This window comes from Spodoptera frugiperda, chromosome 1 (assembly GCF_023101765.2).
Source record: "Spodoptera frugiperda isolate SF20-4 chromosome 1, AGI-APGP_CSIRO_Sfru_2.0, whole genome shotgun sequence".
In the NCBI taxonomy this organism is placed as follows: domain Eukaryota; kingdom Metazoa; phylum Arthropoda; class Insecta; order Lepidoptera; family Noctuidae; genus Spodoptera; species Spodoptera frugiperda.
In genome coordinates, this window is record NC_064212.1 from 13,690,573 (window position 1) to 13,708,344 (window position 17,772).

At 36.6% G+C, this 17,772-nt stretch overlaps 1 protein-coding gene across 9 annotated transcripts in view; it reads left to right on the top strand.

The window, feature by feature from the left end:
- Positions 1–563: 563 nt before the first annotated feature.
- The window catches only part of LOC118273212 (voltage-dependent L-type calcium channel subunit beta-2), a 161,864-nt gene continuing 144,655 nt past the window's right edge, over positions 564–17,772 (top strand). For 5 of the 9 annotated variants that reach the window (XM_050702221.1, XM_050702434.1, XM_050702485.1 and 2 more), the window contains exons 1-2: positions 564–730; positions 3,980–4,087. In XM_050702221.1, coding sequence (XP_050558178.1) covers positions 4,025–4,087 — 63 coding nt within the window. In that variant the 5' untranslated portion in view covers positions 564–730; positions 3,980–4,024. Of the gene's footprint in view, positions 731–1,340; positions 1,358–3,979; positions 4,088–17,772 lie in introns of those variants that run through there. The other 4 variants (XM_050702799.1, XM_050702282.1, XM_050702891.1 and 1 more) reach the window with 4 other exon arrangements.

Below are 17,772 nucleotides of genomic sequence, written 5' to 3' on the forward strand. Positions count from 1 at the left end.
CCAAGTTATGTCAACATGCAGGATTATGGATGAAGGTTTCGCTTCAGGATACTGCCATGTTAGAGCTTTATTAGGAGTGTTTGTAACTAAATGCATGTCCTATAATAATTTATTCATGAACATTTATTGTATTCACGTACTCTACGTAGAGCGTTGGTAAGGTATTGTTCACACTGAGCTTATCAGACAGATTATGAGTGAACCAACATGTATACGTACTGCCTATCACACCGACACGAGGACAACTATTTAGCTACTAACCGATTAATCGTTATCAGACAAGGCAAACTCACTTAACCAATCAATCTTTAATTTCGCTTGCAATAAATCAATAAATTCGCCATTAATTTTCGCGTACCGCACAGTCTTGGAGGCTGCTAAATAATGGATGGCCATCAGCTTTCATTAGCACCGAGAGGGGGCGCCACCGGCGACCGGCGGCCGGGCGCCGGCCGTCGACTCCCGATCAATACCGCCCGACTGAAACCGAACCGCCACGGGACGTCACGACACGAGCCGATCTCCCCCGACTGCTGCCGAGCAGTGCCGAGCGCGCGCCGCACATGACAAATGTCACTGTGATACGGCTCTGTAGCCTTCAGGCCTCCCTGAAAACTGTGAAAATTCATTAGAAAAGTGCATATTAATCATACGTGTGTTGTACTGTAACGTGCACCGTTGTACAAAGTGATTATTGTTTGTGAAAACTGGGCGTTACGTTGTGTGCTGTGTGAGTATTGACAGCTTGTACTTGAGGGTAGCCCGATCTATATTTTGGTTGCAATGCACCACTTCTGTGCTGTTCTGACCTAGGGAACTGTTCCTCTAAACAAGACTACCAGATCTGTTCTATGAATCCTATGAGTTTTCCTTTAGTTTTCTGAGAAAACGGTTCCCTTTCTCACGCCTTTTTGTGGAGACCATCAAAGCTCGCATGTGAATGAATGTTTTCTTCAATGGATGACAGATGATGGTAATTGGATTACGAGGTGTGGCGTATCGGCTTAAAACGTGTAAGTGTTTTTCATAAGACAAAGGCCATCGATGTCCAAGAAAAGAAAATTAATACGATTACAGGGAGGTTGCTGCGGCGCATGCTCGAAGCACGACCGCTCTGCGTCATACGTGTTATTATCTGTAATTTTCTGTATTACTGCAACTTTTACAAACAACCACTGTTCATATTCATATTATACATATATGCAGTAATATTATAATTATATATGTGCAGATAATAATTCTGAGAACGAGACATTAACGTGTTTTGTTTTGAACTTTTGAGAAGAATCGGTGACTAGTGACTACTTTGTGAGATGTTATCTCGTTTTCCTCGTCGTATTTAAAGAATACTCGAAAAGTAAGTAAGCTTTCCAACTTTATGTGTTAGGTCTTGTTGTTATAACCTTTATCTTACACCTGTAGCTTCTGTGGAGCCTTGGTAGAAAAAAATCGATACATTTTTCACACTGAATTAATCTCTCACCTTTGAAAATATCTATTTTGAAACACCTCAGCCGGCCTTGACCAATTTACATAAAAGCCTGCGGGAGGCGCTGCAGTAGCGGCAAACATGGCTGGTTCATTTAGATCCCTTTCAATGTTCTCTAAACCTCTTCCTCCAGTGTATTTGTCGAGGTCACGGAGGGGAGCGGGAGGCCTTCCATTACTGGTCGACAGTAGCTGTCATTGTGACAGTTGAAAGCTCTCAGCGGGTGTGAAAAGGATGGACTTGAAAATAGAACGATCATATTTGAATATTTAATTAAAGAATAGAATATTATACATATTTAAAAAATAAATATAGCACGTGGGTGGTCCGCCATACAGGCTTTGTGTCCTACCAGTATCAATTTAGGTCTGTTAGTGTTTAATTAAATATTCAAACGGATACATGACAGTTTGACATTTGTAATGTTTTTTGTGGACAAACAAACCTGTTGTTTTGCATGCAAATCGTGCCGTTGTACGTTCATTAAAGAGATTGTCATTTTTTATACGAAAGGTAATAGAAAAGGTAAATGTAAGTAATAAATCGTGGTACGGTCAAGGGCCTAAAGGGCCGTTATCGAATGGTTGTTTGGTATTAATCACGTGATGGTAGTAGAATCGAATTAACTTGAATTCTTTAGGCTAAGTCGGTGTGGGGACAGTCGCCAGTTGGTTCGGTTGGGTGAACAAACAACTTTCGAACGTAGTGTGTTGTGTGACCTCTGTCCTCTGGCAGATGGCGCTACGCACTAGCATAGTGTATGCTTAGAATAGGGTGGGTGTACACTGTTATCGGCAACCAAAACAGCTGATTATTTATTTTCGTTTTACGTTCACGATTGGCATTGACGTTTTTTGTTTATGTTCGGATTTTTAAGGAATTAAGTCTTAGTTCAGATTATTATGTAAATGAGTTACTAAACAAAATAAATTTTTAGCGTGATAGTATTTAAAAATTATGAGATCCTGATTTGGCCGTATTGTAAAATTACAGAAACTATATGCAAAACTTATATATTTCAGCCACATTTCTACATCCAAACCATACAACTTACAAAAAAAGAAAACCGAAAGTCAAAACTATTACCAATGGCCGCCAACAGTGACTGCCACCTTACTCTTAAATGAATTACGTTCAATAAATTATTTGCTCCGTGTTTCATATGTTTACTTTCTTTTATTATACGTCGTTGTGTGGGTGCGTTGAGAAAGTTCCCTGCACATACCCATCCGAGCTTTATAGGCATTCCGACCGACACTAGACCTAACGAATGAACTAATAAACAAGAATTTGCATATTAATCATTGATGTTCATTATAATGAAGATAGCACAAGAATAAATTAAGCTTTGTGTCATATTTTTCTGTGATTAATTGCACAGATGATTTTTTTACGTTCAATTAAATGTTGGCCCGTTATTTCGAAACTTTTTTTGTTATAATAGGGTAATAAATCAAGTGAAGATATAGTCTGGTTGTAAATGTTAAGACTCATAGATCGGTAAAGTACAACTCGTATGTTATGAGTTTTCACCACTCATACCCTTCCCGCGTGAGCCGTATGGGACTACCGGACTATACATTGACAGAGACCAGGTAGTGGCTCTCCTATAAACGACTTTTTTCGACCAACTTCAAATAGAGGGGGAGGTAATATGTTGGGATGTTTTGGTGATCTGTAACCAAATCAAACCTGAAGTTCATGGCATCGCTCGTAGCTATGTATATGCTCTAGCGGTTGACTAACATGAGCTGTTGATGCTGAATGTAAAGATCGAACCAGGAATCGAACCTGAGACCGTAGGGTCAGCAGCCAAACGCCTAATGAGGCAGTTTCGAATAAAAATCACAATAGGAATGGTTGAAAGTAAAAGTTCTGGGAAACATGACTCTCTACGTTAAAGTGCAGTTAATTAGCATTCGTTGGGCACTTTCCTATCAGATGCTAATTAACGCTTTACTATTACTTTATGCAACTAGTCGTCCATTCTCTAACAGGCAAAGTGTAGGCACCATTCTTTACAACTTATAATAAAATTGCACTTGAGTTGTGACCGTTCTTTACAACTTATAATTGCACTGGAATTGTGAATTATAGGAATTAGACAGAAGAAGATAGGAGCCAAACGAGTAGACGTGTCACCTGATGGTAAGCAATCACCCCCGCCCATGGACACCCGCAATACCAGAGAAGTACCAGGTGCGTTGCCAGCCTTTTAAAAAGGAGTACTCTCTTTTCTTGAACGTTTGAGGGTCGTATCGGTTCAAAAATACTGCCAACGACAGCTCATTGCACAGTGTTGCTGTAAGAGGCAGAAAGTTTCGTGAGAAACACACTGTTGTGGCCTGCCAACCATCTGTATGATGGGGATGGAAGTGGTGTCGTGTAGGTTGCATTATATTCGGAGTTTATGCAAAAAAATCTTGTCTAGAAACATAATACATAGATTCGCAATTATTTTAGTTACACATAACATCTTTTGTTGTCCAGAGCGGCGGCGGTGCCGGGGGGGGCATGCGCCGGCGGCGCTGAGGCATGAGCGCGGCGCGCGCGCCGGAGCCCCGCGACCCACCGCGCCACCACCGCCAACACCCACAGGTAACATACATATACTATATTATGTAAAACAGTCTTGTTGTATCAATGGGACATATCTTAGAAACCAATATAGAGGTTGATGAAAGAAAATGCAGCCTTTTCCTTTTAAACAAATGAAAAGCATAGCAAAGTGAACCGTATGATGTAGGACTAGGTACTATTTTCAAAGGATCGATGAAGGAAAATTACATTTTTATTTGTCAGTGAGCTGTATATATTAATATGTGTGACGTATACAAACAAGTACTTAATGACACTGTTTTGAAGATGGGTGTAACATGATGTGCATTTAATATTATTTTGTGTGCCTTTGGAAGTTGTGCTGTTGGTTTTAAAGATATGTTCCGTTAATGCCATAAGATTAAATATAAAATCTAGTTTATATATTTAAACAACAATTGAATTAAGGGGTTCGTCTATGATAGACCTTATTTGATTGAGATGAAAAAGCTTTAGGTGTGAACTAAGTTTTAGAATATCGTTCGAAGATTTTTCTTGCCAGGGTTTTTTTTTTAATGTTGGCTATGGTCAAAGTTTAACACTATAGAATACAACAACTTGTAGCTATAAACTCAATTAAATTGAATAGTATTATTTCTTAGAATGCAATTAAACTCCTTCGGTGAACCTATATTAAAATGTCTTGAGAAAACGACTTCATAGAAGTAAATTACAGACTATGTAATTAAATTATTGTAAGCTTTATCGTATAAAATATAAGGTCCAATTTCCATGTAGAGTATTCCGAGAGTAATCAGGTCATGTATCTAAAATTACGTAGGCCGTCCAATAATCGATGTTCCAATAATATTTTTGACCTCCGACTTTGACAATAGCCACGAAATTCAATTAAACGCGTCCTCGAATAGTTTCGGTAACAATAAATACCTATCGTTACCTCTATAAAATCAATGTAATTACACATTTAGAACGAAAGAGTTATTCGTTTTACTAAAATACTATAAAAACGCACATATAAGTAAAATACCTTTAATAAAAATAAATAAGGCCAAACTTCAAGTCCCAAAAAGCAACAATTAGAATAAATAAAATGCAATTACGCCATTTTTTGCACCGAACAGCTATTGTTTGGAGTAAGAACATCCATTATACTAGGTGTTCTAAGAAATGGCACGAGCGACGAAACAGCATATCTAAATTGCTTGAAAGCACGCGATATCAATCCGTTCCGTTTGTTTTTAATTGACAAACGGATTTACAATTAGAATTATACGCGACTATAAACGCCGGTGTTATTTAGTGGCCATTTCGCGACACCCACACTGTTAAGGCGATGCCATTTTTTAGGCCTGATTGCTTTTTGTTGTTTTTGTCTTCATTAACCATTGATTAATTGTTTATACGAGGAATCTATGTCCTAGAAAGGTTATTTTTTACGAAATTAATCAAAAATATTTGTTTGAGTCATCATAGTAGATATGTTATTAATAATACTAACGCCATCTACGCTCCATACATGACAGATCACTGAACTAATTAATTTAATGACAGATACAAATTCTGCACTGATGTGACTGGTCTGTTGTAAAAACATCATTAATCAATACATTATAAAGAAATCATCAAAATGCAGAGTGTATATGGAAATCCCACCTCGGTGACAGTTGGACCGGTTGATAATAAATTTTTAAATTGTATTCTATACATATATTGTCATAAATCACGTGAGTCCAGTTAGGATTGCTAATAGCAAATAAAAAAAAACGAGATAGTGTTTACACATTGGTACAACTCCAACGTCCAACACGGAAGTGGAGATGCAATATTTTATGATGGCAACACTGACATCTGTCATGTATCTGATTCAACTAATTAGTATTAGCATTATGAAACAAGGTAAGCTGAAGTAATAATTAAAAGGTTACATCGCTCGTAAAATTGCTGACCGCATGCTGGGGCACACAACACACTGATATGATAAAGTTACGTTTTGATATGAAGTAATCTTCTTAAAAAAATACTTAAGAATAATATAGAAATGGGACTGATAAAGGCTAAATAGGATAACTAACAGATTACTTTGCAGACTTTTTCAAAGTTTAATATCTGATAAATCTAACAAGGGTTTTTCGTCACGCCAATAGTAGACGAAAACGGAGTGATATAACAAATATGATTTGTCAATAGTTTGAACTAATATTATTTAAAAGTTTAACATATGCTTTGATTCGGATCTAATGTATAAATCACAAATTCAACATTACCTATTTATTTTTGAAAATCTGTGAAATGCACTTAACATTTTCAAAAGTCTTCACTTGCTTTATTTCATTACAAGTAATCGAATTCAATTCTTGAAACAAAACTATTTAACATTTGCTAATTACAAAGACGTCGCCTTAACTCACGCCGAGGTGCGCAAGAGCAATCAACTGACATCCTTCCTTTGCGCGGATTTTATTTAATTACTCAAGTACAAGCTACAACGAGTTTAGTCGCATTTTTTATTTATTGTTTGTTCATTAGTCAAACGTTAGTTTATGTATTTGTTATTATTATTGGGGTTCTATTTATATCGTCTAGTCTTTGGACAGTTATTGCCTGAATCGGAGCGTGGGCTCATGTCCGCTTGCTATTATTATTACAAGGCGATTATTAACCCTAGTAATAAACATGTCTATGTACTTTGTACTCAAAGATCAATGAGGTTGTCGCTAAAAATTTTATTGTTTTTACAAATGGGTTTTTGCTCTACATATACATAGTTGGGTTTTCCTAGCTTAAGTATTTAATATAGAGTTGATAAAGCGCATTATTTTCCTTAAAAATAGCGTAACGGTATTTTAATAAAAAACAAACGACATTAATACAAATTCCTCAATATAGTTTCTACACACAATGACTCAACATTTAATTTGTTTCCTTCTAACGTCAGATACGAATCTCAAGCCATTGATTATTTTCCATTTAATTACGTATCTTCAAATATTGACGTTGGCAAACATTAACGATTTCAATTACTTTTTGGTATACACATGTTAATTAACACAGCCCCCTCCGCTTCAGCGGCGGGTGCGCAGTGGGCGTGGCAAGTCATGCGCACGCGCACCGTTCCGTGAATCGTACAAGGCCGTCTGACCCACTGATATAATTTCTTTGCTGTGTTGTCTGTCTGCCTGTCTGTGTGCGACGTCTGCGCTCGAAGTTATTAAGACGATACTCAACTCCTTACATTCATTGGTCATCCCGCGCACACTAAGGTAAACCTCCATTGTTTTGGATTCAAAGGGAAGAATGGGGGCTGTGGAGGGAGGTTCGCGTAAAACTCTGTACAATACATTTTGTGTATGTGTGTTCTGCCAGAAGATATCTAAGGAAGTGAAAATGCATTGTTCATGTATCTGCATGTCTGGCATTCTGTAGATGTGTGAGTGCTGTCTGTAGTCCACTAAGGAAATGTTTGTACATGTTGTCTAATTTTCCATTGGCTGCGCTCAGGTAATAGTTACACAGTTCTAGACTGAGGACCGCTACGGGACTTTAGGATTATTTTTTGTTGAATGGACTAAGGTCGTGCGAAGGCACCGGTGAACTGTTTCAGTTTCTATAAGGGTACAAACGAGACCGTTCTCAAGGCTATATTACTTGCTCGTTTTTCGTTCCCAATGCATGCATTCGCCGATTTAATTGGTTCGTCTAACTGGTAATCTAATAAGGGCATTGTTCTATTAATCATGTTTGCCATCTACGTTTCTGGGAAGGCCACTTAGAGCTATTTCTAATATGGACGTTCCCGAAATATCAAACCGAGCTCCCAGCACATAATAACCCAATTAGACAGCCGATACTTTGTCAAAGTTTTTCTCCGTCTTACGTAAGAATATCGTACATAACTGTGCCTGCCGGGAACCGAAGGCGCATACCTCGGCAGCCGCGCCGCTCGCGAATAATTCAGTAGTTTCTGAGAAACATTGGCGGCGTCGTAATAAATTTAGAGTTTCGGACCCTCATTATGCGGTACTGCCTACATTCCGAAGGCATACAGTTTGCCGAATAAAAAGTTACGAATCCGACTATTGTTTTGTGGCACAGGACTATGTAACAATAGACGCGGCTCTGTGTAAACCCGTCAGGTTTATTGTGTTGGTAAATACTATCTGCTTTTGTATCGGAGACTATGCAGGTTGCGTAAGGCGCTGTGCAATCAATGACATATGACATTTTGTCAGGTGTATAAAAAGTTCAAAGACTGCAATAAGCATAAACTTCGCATGTTACGAAATACGTTTTCTTACAGAGAGTAAAATGTCGTGGCTTGCTTAGTCTCTGAGGATAGTCATAAAGTCTTGTAACACACTTCTTTTGCAGCTGCCTGATATCAAGAAGCTATTAAATGCACAAGCCAAGCATCGACCCAGCTTTGCTTACCAAGCACAACAGTCACTGCAATAAGCACTCTTCGTGTATTCCTATGGAAGGATCGACAACCTGACCATTCCTATGTGACTGCTTTACGACTGGTCAGGTTTTTTATCCGTCTAGTGGAGCTACTTCAGAAGCTTATTACGAGCAAAACAAGACATTGATCATTATTCTATCACTTATCTCGAAATCGACTTTACGCTTTTACATTATTTGTACATAAAAATGAGCCATCCCATCATCTTTCTCCAACAAATTTGTATATAATTTTTACATTATGCTAATTTAAAAGTCTATGTAGACGCATGTCTTCATGTCTGTGTCATGTACATAAATTGTGACATATTTTCTTGTAGCACCACTTAATTTATTTTATTACACCATGTCTCCAAATCAACAGCTCTATGTTTATACTTGTATAATATTTAACCAGCTTTAGAACTTGGATGCCCTTCCAAACAAGACGCGGAAACAAAGCGCCTCAACCGGGCACTGGAGACAAAATAAAACGAAACGCTACCATTATTCCAGGCATTTTTCTAAGTCAATTAAATCCAAAATGGCGGACCAACTGTTGATTTTTTCGCGACTAGGGTGCGGACAACAGTTATCGGGAAAGGTGAATTCATAAATAAATTAAATGGTCTTAGAACCTTATTGATACCAGGATAGCGTTTAAAATGCAACGCGTGCTATCCATTTGAATTATTAATAATTAATTTTAATTTAAAAGTTAAACACGTATACAATTAAAACGACATTATTTGTCGGCGGTTATGTCGACCACACAAAACGTGGAGCTTTTATTAATTCGGTTCTAAGTCTGTTAATTAATTGCAATGAAAACAATGATCTTAAATTCTAATTGTGTGTTTGTATTTCATGTTTTTCTGCTTTACTTAATTACTTAAGTTATGACACCTAACTTTGTGTAATATTTGCGTAACTTTTATTCGGCGAACTCGTATTATTTGCTTGACCGCTAAAGGTGTCTTCCACCCTATGTCTAACCATTATTAACATACTATGTAGCGAGCTAGCGGGATATTCACGATACCTAAACCAAAATAAAAAGAAATACTCGTTCGGATAATCGCACCGCCAAAACGGGCTCACATTGTTTTCTATTTCGGACATTTTTGTGCAAAAAATGACTATTCTAATGGTTCGAAAGCAAAAAGATTTAATCTCAGCAATTTGCGCAGAATTTTTGGTTATACAGTGAATGTATTTGGCTGAATGTATCGCGTCATACATTCGAATTAGAAAGATATATGAATCACTGAGCAATTAGTGACTATTAGGTACTGTTTGGTGTTTATTATTTAGATTCGTCACAAAAACTTGAATTGTTTTATGATTCATTGAACTATCGGCTATGGATTGATATGTCAGTATCTAACATTATATTTCTGCGACATTTGTCACGTTGTAATAAGTTTTGAACTATTTGCCGCGTTATTGAAGCAAGCATATATTTCTGAAAGTCTCGGTTTAGTTTCACACAAACACACCAACAGTCTACTACTATGGGGCTCCTCTAGAGTGGCTTGCCATAATCTTCACACTTGGCATGCGTTCACAGTCTTAAAGTTTTACCTAAAAGGGATAAAACATGGAAAGAATAATAAGCAGTTACACAGACAAATACTCGAGTTTATTGTTTCACACATGTGTATAAGTACCGTATTCGTAAATAACTGAAGTGCTGTAGTTACAGATAAATATAAAATGTAAACAGCTCATCTATGCCGCCATAAAGGTGCCCACACACGGCCTAATGAGCTCCCGCAGATTTATGGGCCATAAATAATGTTACTTGCGCGTAATGACCATATGGCTGTACATCGAACATCGGACTGTCCGATAGTTTGGACATACACTCAAATTAATGTTTTATTGTGCTACATATTTTTTAGTTAAAAATAGAAATGGAAAGAAACTATGTAGGTTTACTGTTCACGTTGCATGTATGCATTCATCAAAAAAGATGGCGGATTTAACGTTGCCACTTTATGGATAGTTTTCATTGTTTTTAGAAAGATGCAAGCATTTCTCATTTAAAGGCCGCCTATTTTTTCTGAAGGATGCATGCGTTCGTCAAATGACGCAACGTAGGTAGTTTCTTTTAAACTTCCAACTTTTCTCTTTCTTGTATTTCTTCTTTCTCAAAATTTCGAAGTGTGGCCAACTGTATATATATTCAAACTTGTCATTGTACTTAATATTGAGGGGTTATTGAAGTCAAACACTAGATACATTTCGACACTGTATTTTAACTTGGTTTCAGTGGATGTTTTATATATAGATCGAGTGTTATTTTTTACTTACTGGATCTTCGAAAATTTGTCTCTAGTCGACAGTTTCCCAAGTTAAACATACAAGTATATACAGGTACGTCAACTTGTATAATTACGAGTATACGACTCTAGTTATCTGCGCAGGCGCATTCTTCTTATTGAGATGTCCAGACACCTGTATGTTTATTGGTATTTTTATGATTTTAAATATATCAAACTGGTTACTTGTTTTTATGGCGTCATGTGATGATTTAATTGTTGCTGTAAGAGTATAAAATGTGTTGTTTATTGTCTGCAATTATTTTTTAATTGATTTCTTTGTCAATTGTCAGGTAGATGGTTCATGTCTTAGATTTCGGTTTAAACTGTGACTCCTCTGGTGTTACGGGTGACTAGCTTATGTGCTCATGTGTTCATGAGAGGTATTGATCACTTATCATCAAGTGATCTGTATGCTCGTTTTCATATTCCATATAAAACTGACACATTTTTTGGTTTCGTTTTACTTTAGATTCTTAACATCAGGACCTTCATAGTTTTCATATTTTCTATTTCACACTTTACAAAAAATAATAATAATAATAATAAGTCCGCAAGGCAGCATGTGGCGAGCTGTTGGGCAGTGGCGACCCCACGGACCTGACTCCCGGGAGAGGCTTTTTAACTCCGTTAGTACTCGTGACTATCCGGAGTGGCCTCTCCTACCTCACTCTTGCCTTAATCGGCTGGTTTGAGTGGAGATTCGCAAGAGTGGAGTTGCCTTCAGCTCCACTTGGGGGAAGGACGTATCCCAGTAAGATGCTGGTAGGGGTCTTGACCGTACTTCCGGGATTGCTCTGATAGCCGTGGGATGCCCCCCCTTCCTCAAGCAGCTCAACGGATGTTGCTTCCCTTGTCGCTACATGCTAGCGGCCGTTTCCGGGGCCCACTATTGAGTTTGCGAGTCACCCCCTGCCTGTTTATCCATATTTTTCAATATTGGTCAGGGGCAGGGGCCATAGTCTCCATAGTTAACCGGTTAACTATTCCACAGCCACCCACACCCATATCCCTATCATTTCCTTTTACCATATCTCGCAATAGTCCTGCATCAACCGGGGATTGTCCTTTGGTGTACTTCCATAGTGCATACAGGGATAATCGCCGGCTGATGTCCCATTACATTTAGATCAAAATTGTTCAACGGGCCTCTGCGAGTTGGCTTCGGCCCCTCGTACGCCTTCCAAAGGTCCGGGACCCTGTGGTCCCGTGATTATGTAAAGAACAAACATAATAATAATATTTTCATTCGATTTGACGAATAAACCCCTCCTTAACCAATGCATAAACCACATCAAAAGTAACAAGTGAAATTCGCAATTTCCAAAAAATATAAAATAAAAAATATAATTTCTCAACAAAACCAATTTATATTGCGTTACGTATGTCTGTCCGTCTGTATGTGTGTCATAGAAATCCTTGCAAGAATGCCACACGTGACCTTTGCCGGCTAATTTACAAGACATAGTAAATATCGTCATTTATTTCGCTTTGCACTTACTTATTATTTATTTATAAACTTTTATTACCATCTGCAGTCGTAAACAGGATTTATTGACACCGACCAATTATTTAACTCTGCGTTTTATTCTTTGAAGTTTTGTTAAGTTTCTCAGTGCTGTGTGATGGCGGATATTTATTGATGGTGTACTTGTGTAGATAGATAACATTGCTCATTAATTAAACCTTGGTTTTTGGTTTTAGTTTTGTAATGTTACTGCTTTTTCCTTGAAGATTTTGACAAAGGTGTTGTTTTAAGTTTGTATGTATGGGTTAACAAATGTATGTCGAAACTTCATTTGGGTTTGTTTATGGCTATTGGTCCTTGTTTAATATTTAATAAAAGGACATTTGGACAAAGAACATTAACTTATTCAGATATTGTGTGAGGTCCGAGTAACATCTCTATGTTTTACAGATTTAAAATAGGTCAGTTTTTAGGACGTAATACGGATAATACGGATCACACATTGCTTTTTTTCCAAAAATTGAGGTTCTCAATTTAACCTGTATGTATGTATATTTATGCGCCATTATCTTGTGTTTGGCAGAACCGACTTTGATACGGTTTTCAGCATAGTATTCTTAAGACTTAGGAGAAGGTCTTTTTATCAGACTTTTATATTTTTAGCTGAAAACGAATACATGTTTGTAAAAAACAATGACTAACTGTAAGTGCTCTCCAAAGCATGGGTCTTCGAACTCTGTATCAATAACAATATTAATGTAATCCACATCAAAGTGCAAACAAGACTGACTCACACTTGTTTTGACAAACATTTTACTTCATTTGTAAAGATTTTGTTTTGTATCGCCATTTTGTATTGTTGATCATTGAAAAGTTACCTCAAAGTTGAGTGTTTTTAGAACTTTAATACATACATAACCTACGTCTGCGTCTCAGGGGGTAGGCAGAGACAATGGACCGGCAATTGCTACGAATTTTACTAATTTAATAATTCATTAGTACTTAAAATTGATTTAAAAATGCCACAGTTTATTAAAATTCTCAAATAACCTAAACAAATAACTACACATTAAAACACCAACACATGTATAAAACGTTTTTTACTAAACGTATGACATTTTTGACCGCGGTCCGCGCGCACATGCGCGTAATTGCACCGACACATTAACTTTGAGTCTTTGAAGTTAATTGGATCCAAAGCTTAGTTGCCATTTTAATGAACCCGCCATATTTATATGTTTATATGTGTATATGTGAGCGCTTACGCTCGTTATAACTTTGAGCGCACTTGTTTTGTTTATATTCAGATTCTCGGAATGGTGATGGCAGACTTGTCGGTGGTATCTACATTAGAATTAATTGTAGAAATGGATCTATCTGCAATTATCCGCAAATGTTTCTGGTTATATCGTCAAAGTGAATAAGTAATACTAAAAGAAATATACTATTTTGATGTCGTATACAGACAGGGTATAATCTGACTTGGGGATAGGATACTTTTTATCCCACGGGAACGTGGCCGAAGCCCCCGGCAGAAGCTAGTCAAATATAAAATAAATACTGTGTAAAAAGTACTTGTTACAAATAATCTTCTTTGGGTTTTATTTAATTGTTGCTGTACCTCCCTTATATATTATATCTAGATAGAATCTTAAGGTTGTGGGAGGAGCAGATGAAAATTAAAAAAGTATAAATACGTGCCGTAATGTGCACCTCTGCCTACCCCTTCGGGGATAAAGGCGTGACGTTACGTCAACGTCAAATATCCAACCAAATAATACTATGACTTAATCCTATCCATGTTTATGTGTAAAGTAAATATTTTAGCATGTCACATCTATTAGGTAAGTAGTAATTAGATACTAATCCATATAAATATGAATTCATAATTAAGACTCGAAAAAATAACAACACAAAACATATAATTCATTTTATTACGTATTCGTTAATTATATTATTTTATCTACATTTGCGTGGGAGATAGTAAAAGAAATATAAGTGCTAATATTATACCAAAAAGGTGTAAGCAGAAGTATTGAACGTGGGTAGTATTGAGGAAAAGTGCTAATTCAAGTGACAATTGTTTTCAATATGGCTGGCTACTGTTTTTCACACGTTTAATAGAACTAAATTGGCGATGCAACAGAGGGCTTAGTACGAGTTTCATTTACGTTTAACGAGATCTTATCGAATGCCCGATATGCGCTTTGATTGGTTGGTTTATTCGCGCCAGCCAATCAGAGCACCGATCACGGTCGTTCGTTTTCATTCAACGTAAAGCAAACTCGTACTAAGGGTACAAAACTGATAACTTCGAAGAGTTCTACATTAAATGTTTCATATTATGCATGGATATGGTATTTGGTGAAAAATGCTGAGTTCGTGAAAGGAAATCTAGAAAATCCATTGAGCTATCCAAGGCAATTCTTTTGAATGACATTCTTTAAACTTTTCCTTGACAATTAAGAAACAAATGAGATCACAATTTTAATTTTAAGTCAAAATCAGTGCATCTCATTACTTATAGCAAAACTAAATCATAAGTTTCATTTTATTCCCCAGTTCACAACAAACTAATGAGCTGAAAAGATTAACCCAGTTTTCCATGTTTACAAACTAAAAACCTGTTGCGCCGTCTATACAAAGGTATAGGTGTGTCGGTTTGTGCGTAGACGCGTGCGCGTGCGCCGATCCCGCGGGATGCAGCAGTCCCGCTACGCAACGGGATCCTGCGTGAACCACTTACCCGTTTTTTGTAGTGAAAAGTTTTTCTTTGAACAGTAGTCTGTTTATAATGGAAAGGTGTATGCAATAAAAGGCTTTATTTTCATGTAAATTGTTTTATTTTCGAGTGTGTTTTGATTGTAGTTTTTTTTTAGTTTTGTACAGTACTTGTTGTGTTGTTATTTATTCGTGTTTTTTTATTTTATGGTTCTGGGTCGCGCTGTTGGAGATCTGTGTGTGTAGATAGTTTTCAAAAGAAGTGAAATAATTTGCATTTTTATTTGTTTGTATATTGTTCAGTCACGATTTTTTGTACTATCTGCTGTTTACTAAGCTTTGAGATTACAAACATATCTGAACAAGTGTTCGGATATGTTTGTAAACTCTAGTATGTATATGAATTCAAAGTAGAGGTCTAGAGTTTTCACAGCTATCCATGTCATAACTAGACTAGTAACTTTTTCAGTCTTCATGATTGTAACGAGTTTGGTTCTTTGTCAAAGTAAATTAGACCAAATAAGTGTTATTAAGTATGTAACTTAACTGATTTATAGATATTTCGAATATAAGTATAGAGGTAATTAACTTTGTTATATCTGTTTTAGCCGTATATTTTCTTTTAGATTGGCCATAAAACAATAAAGTTACTAGAAATATGCTACATAAAATATAATACCCGTTACTGCCCTCTTGTCGGTGGTCTATGTCTAGACCGCACATGCCATAAACTATATCCGCCATATATTTTATGCCACAGATAAATGAAGATTCCATTCACAATGAGACCGCTGTGGACTAACGTTTTTTATGATAAAAAAATGATATTTATTCATATTGTAATTTTTGCCTACATTAACGGTAGGCAGGTGCGTTGGACGTAGGATATTTCCAATAAAAATAATAAATATAAACAAGATTTAACTTGAGATGTGCGAGTTTCGCGTCACATGAATTATTCAAGAGCGCTATTGAAACCAATTGATGAGTATTGGTCGCGTGTTGGTCCCATGTTGGCTGTGCGCCGTCTGCGTGCGGCCAATGTTTGTGACAAACGTCTGGCGTGTTGACGACGTAAAAGTAGAGCATTTGATGAGCTGTGTAGTAATATTGTTTTGCAAGACAACTATCACCGGACTGTTTGTTGCGTAAACGTTGTTTTCTTGGATTAGAATAAGTATTAATTTATTGATATGTTTACGCGTAACTGTGTAACAGTGGCAACAGTTTCGGTCAGTTAAATAAAGTAGCGCAAGTGGGCGTATCTTCCACAATATTTACATATTGAACGGGTAACACACAGAACTGTCACATAAGGATGTATTCAATTTACTCAGTAATAAAGCTTTTTATATTGGTCTTTCAAACCAACGCCATAAAGTTGCAAATATTTTACGAAAGAACTATTTAAGTACCTATCCAATGACCATATTGGCCAATGTTTGTCCCAATATGGCACGCGAGATGTTAAAATGAAATAAATTATCGGAGCACAATAGAAAGTCGCGCACAGAACAGGAAACATTATACATATTATAATATAAATAGTTGTATCACTGTGGCCGTAGTTTCGTACTCTTTTTTATTCAAATGAAGTAAACGTGTGGCTACGAAAATAGCTCGTTTTATAAGCGAATGCGAGTAAATTTATGTTAAGGAGCTTTTTTGTGAATTAAATATGTCGATTCTTTTCCTGTTAAAAATGTAAACAGTATTTTCCAGACAAACGAAACAATATGATAATGTATTTACAATTAACTAAATAATAATAGGTAATACTGTCGGTCACTATAAATCTGACGGTTTTATACACTGAAATGCTGTTTTAATAAATCAAACTGAATTAGTTACAATACTACCAAAACAATCCCTTCAGATTGAAGAACTATATACAAGTAGGTAATTTTTGACATTTACGAAACTTTTCCAAGATGACTCACATTGAATAGGTACTTTCTTCTTTCCGTTGTTCTAGTGGCCCCATCGTAAACCTATCGCGACGATCCCGCTTATTGGTTTCACCGTTACACGGAATTGTAATTTATGAATTTTGGAAATCAATACCAGTAATGGAATCGATGTAAATTTCTTATGTGACATTTATATTTACTCTATGTTACATACCTACATACTTTTATGTAAACATCTAGGTTAAAATTCTCTGTATGTTTTTGTTAAATATATTGAATCAATTTTGATAAAAGCACTGTTAGATTTTACGTGCTTTTTTAAAGGGGGAAAATCATCCAATGACTTCTCCCGCCTTGGGCGAGTGCGAGTGTCAAACTCTTACTGACTAAAAACCACCCCGTTCCTACTCCTACTTTTCTAGCCGGAGCCCCGGTAAACCCGCTAGGTAGTCCGCAGCTCCGGAGATTTTACGTGCTGGACTCGCAAATGTATTATTTTGATCCCTGTGCAACCTGATCCTATCTATTCCAGTATTTCTGAGAACTGAGGATGAAATTCAACCTTTTCTTACGAAGCATTTGGGTAAGAATAACGGTTCTTTAAAACTAAAAATTTAAGTAGGTACAAAATTTTTCAAAATGGTCGTATATAACCAATTTCTATGCGAGAAATGCGAGGTAATGGCTAGTATATTATCCGTATAAGCCGATTAACCTCTTCGGTGCACAAACAGTTATGCAAGATTTCACATTCATAACTTACTGTTACATTCTTTAATTATTTAATCTTTAAAAGAAATAAAACTTTTATATATTTTAGAAATTATAAGCTTAATGCGGATTTGTAAATATAAATCTAAAATG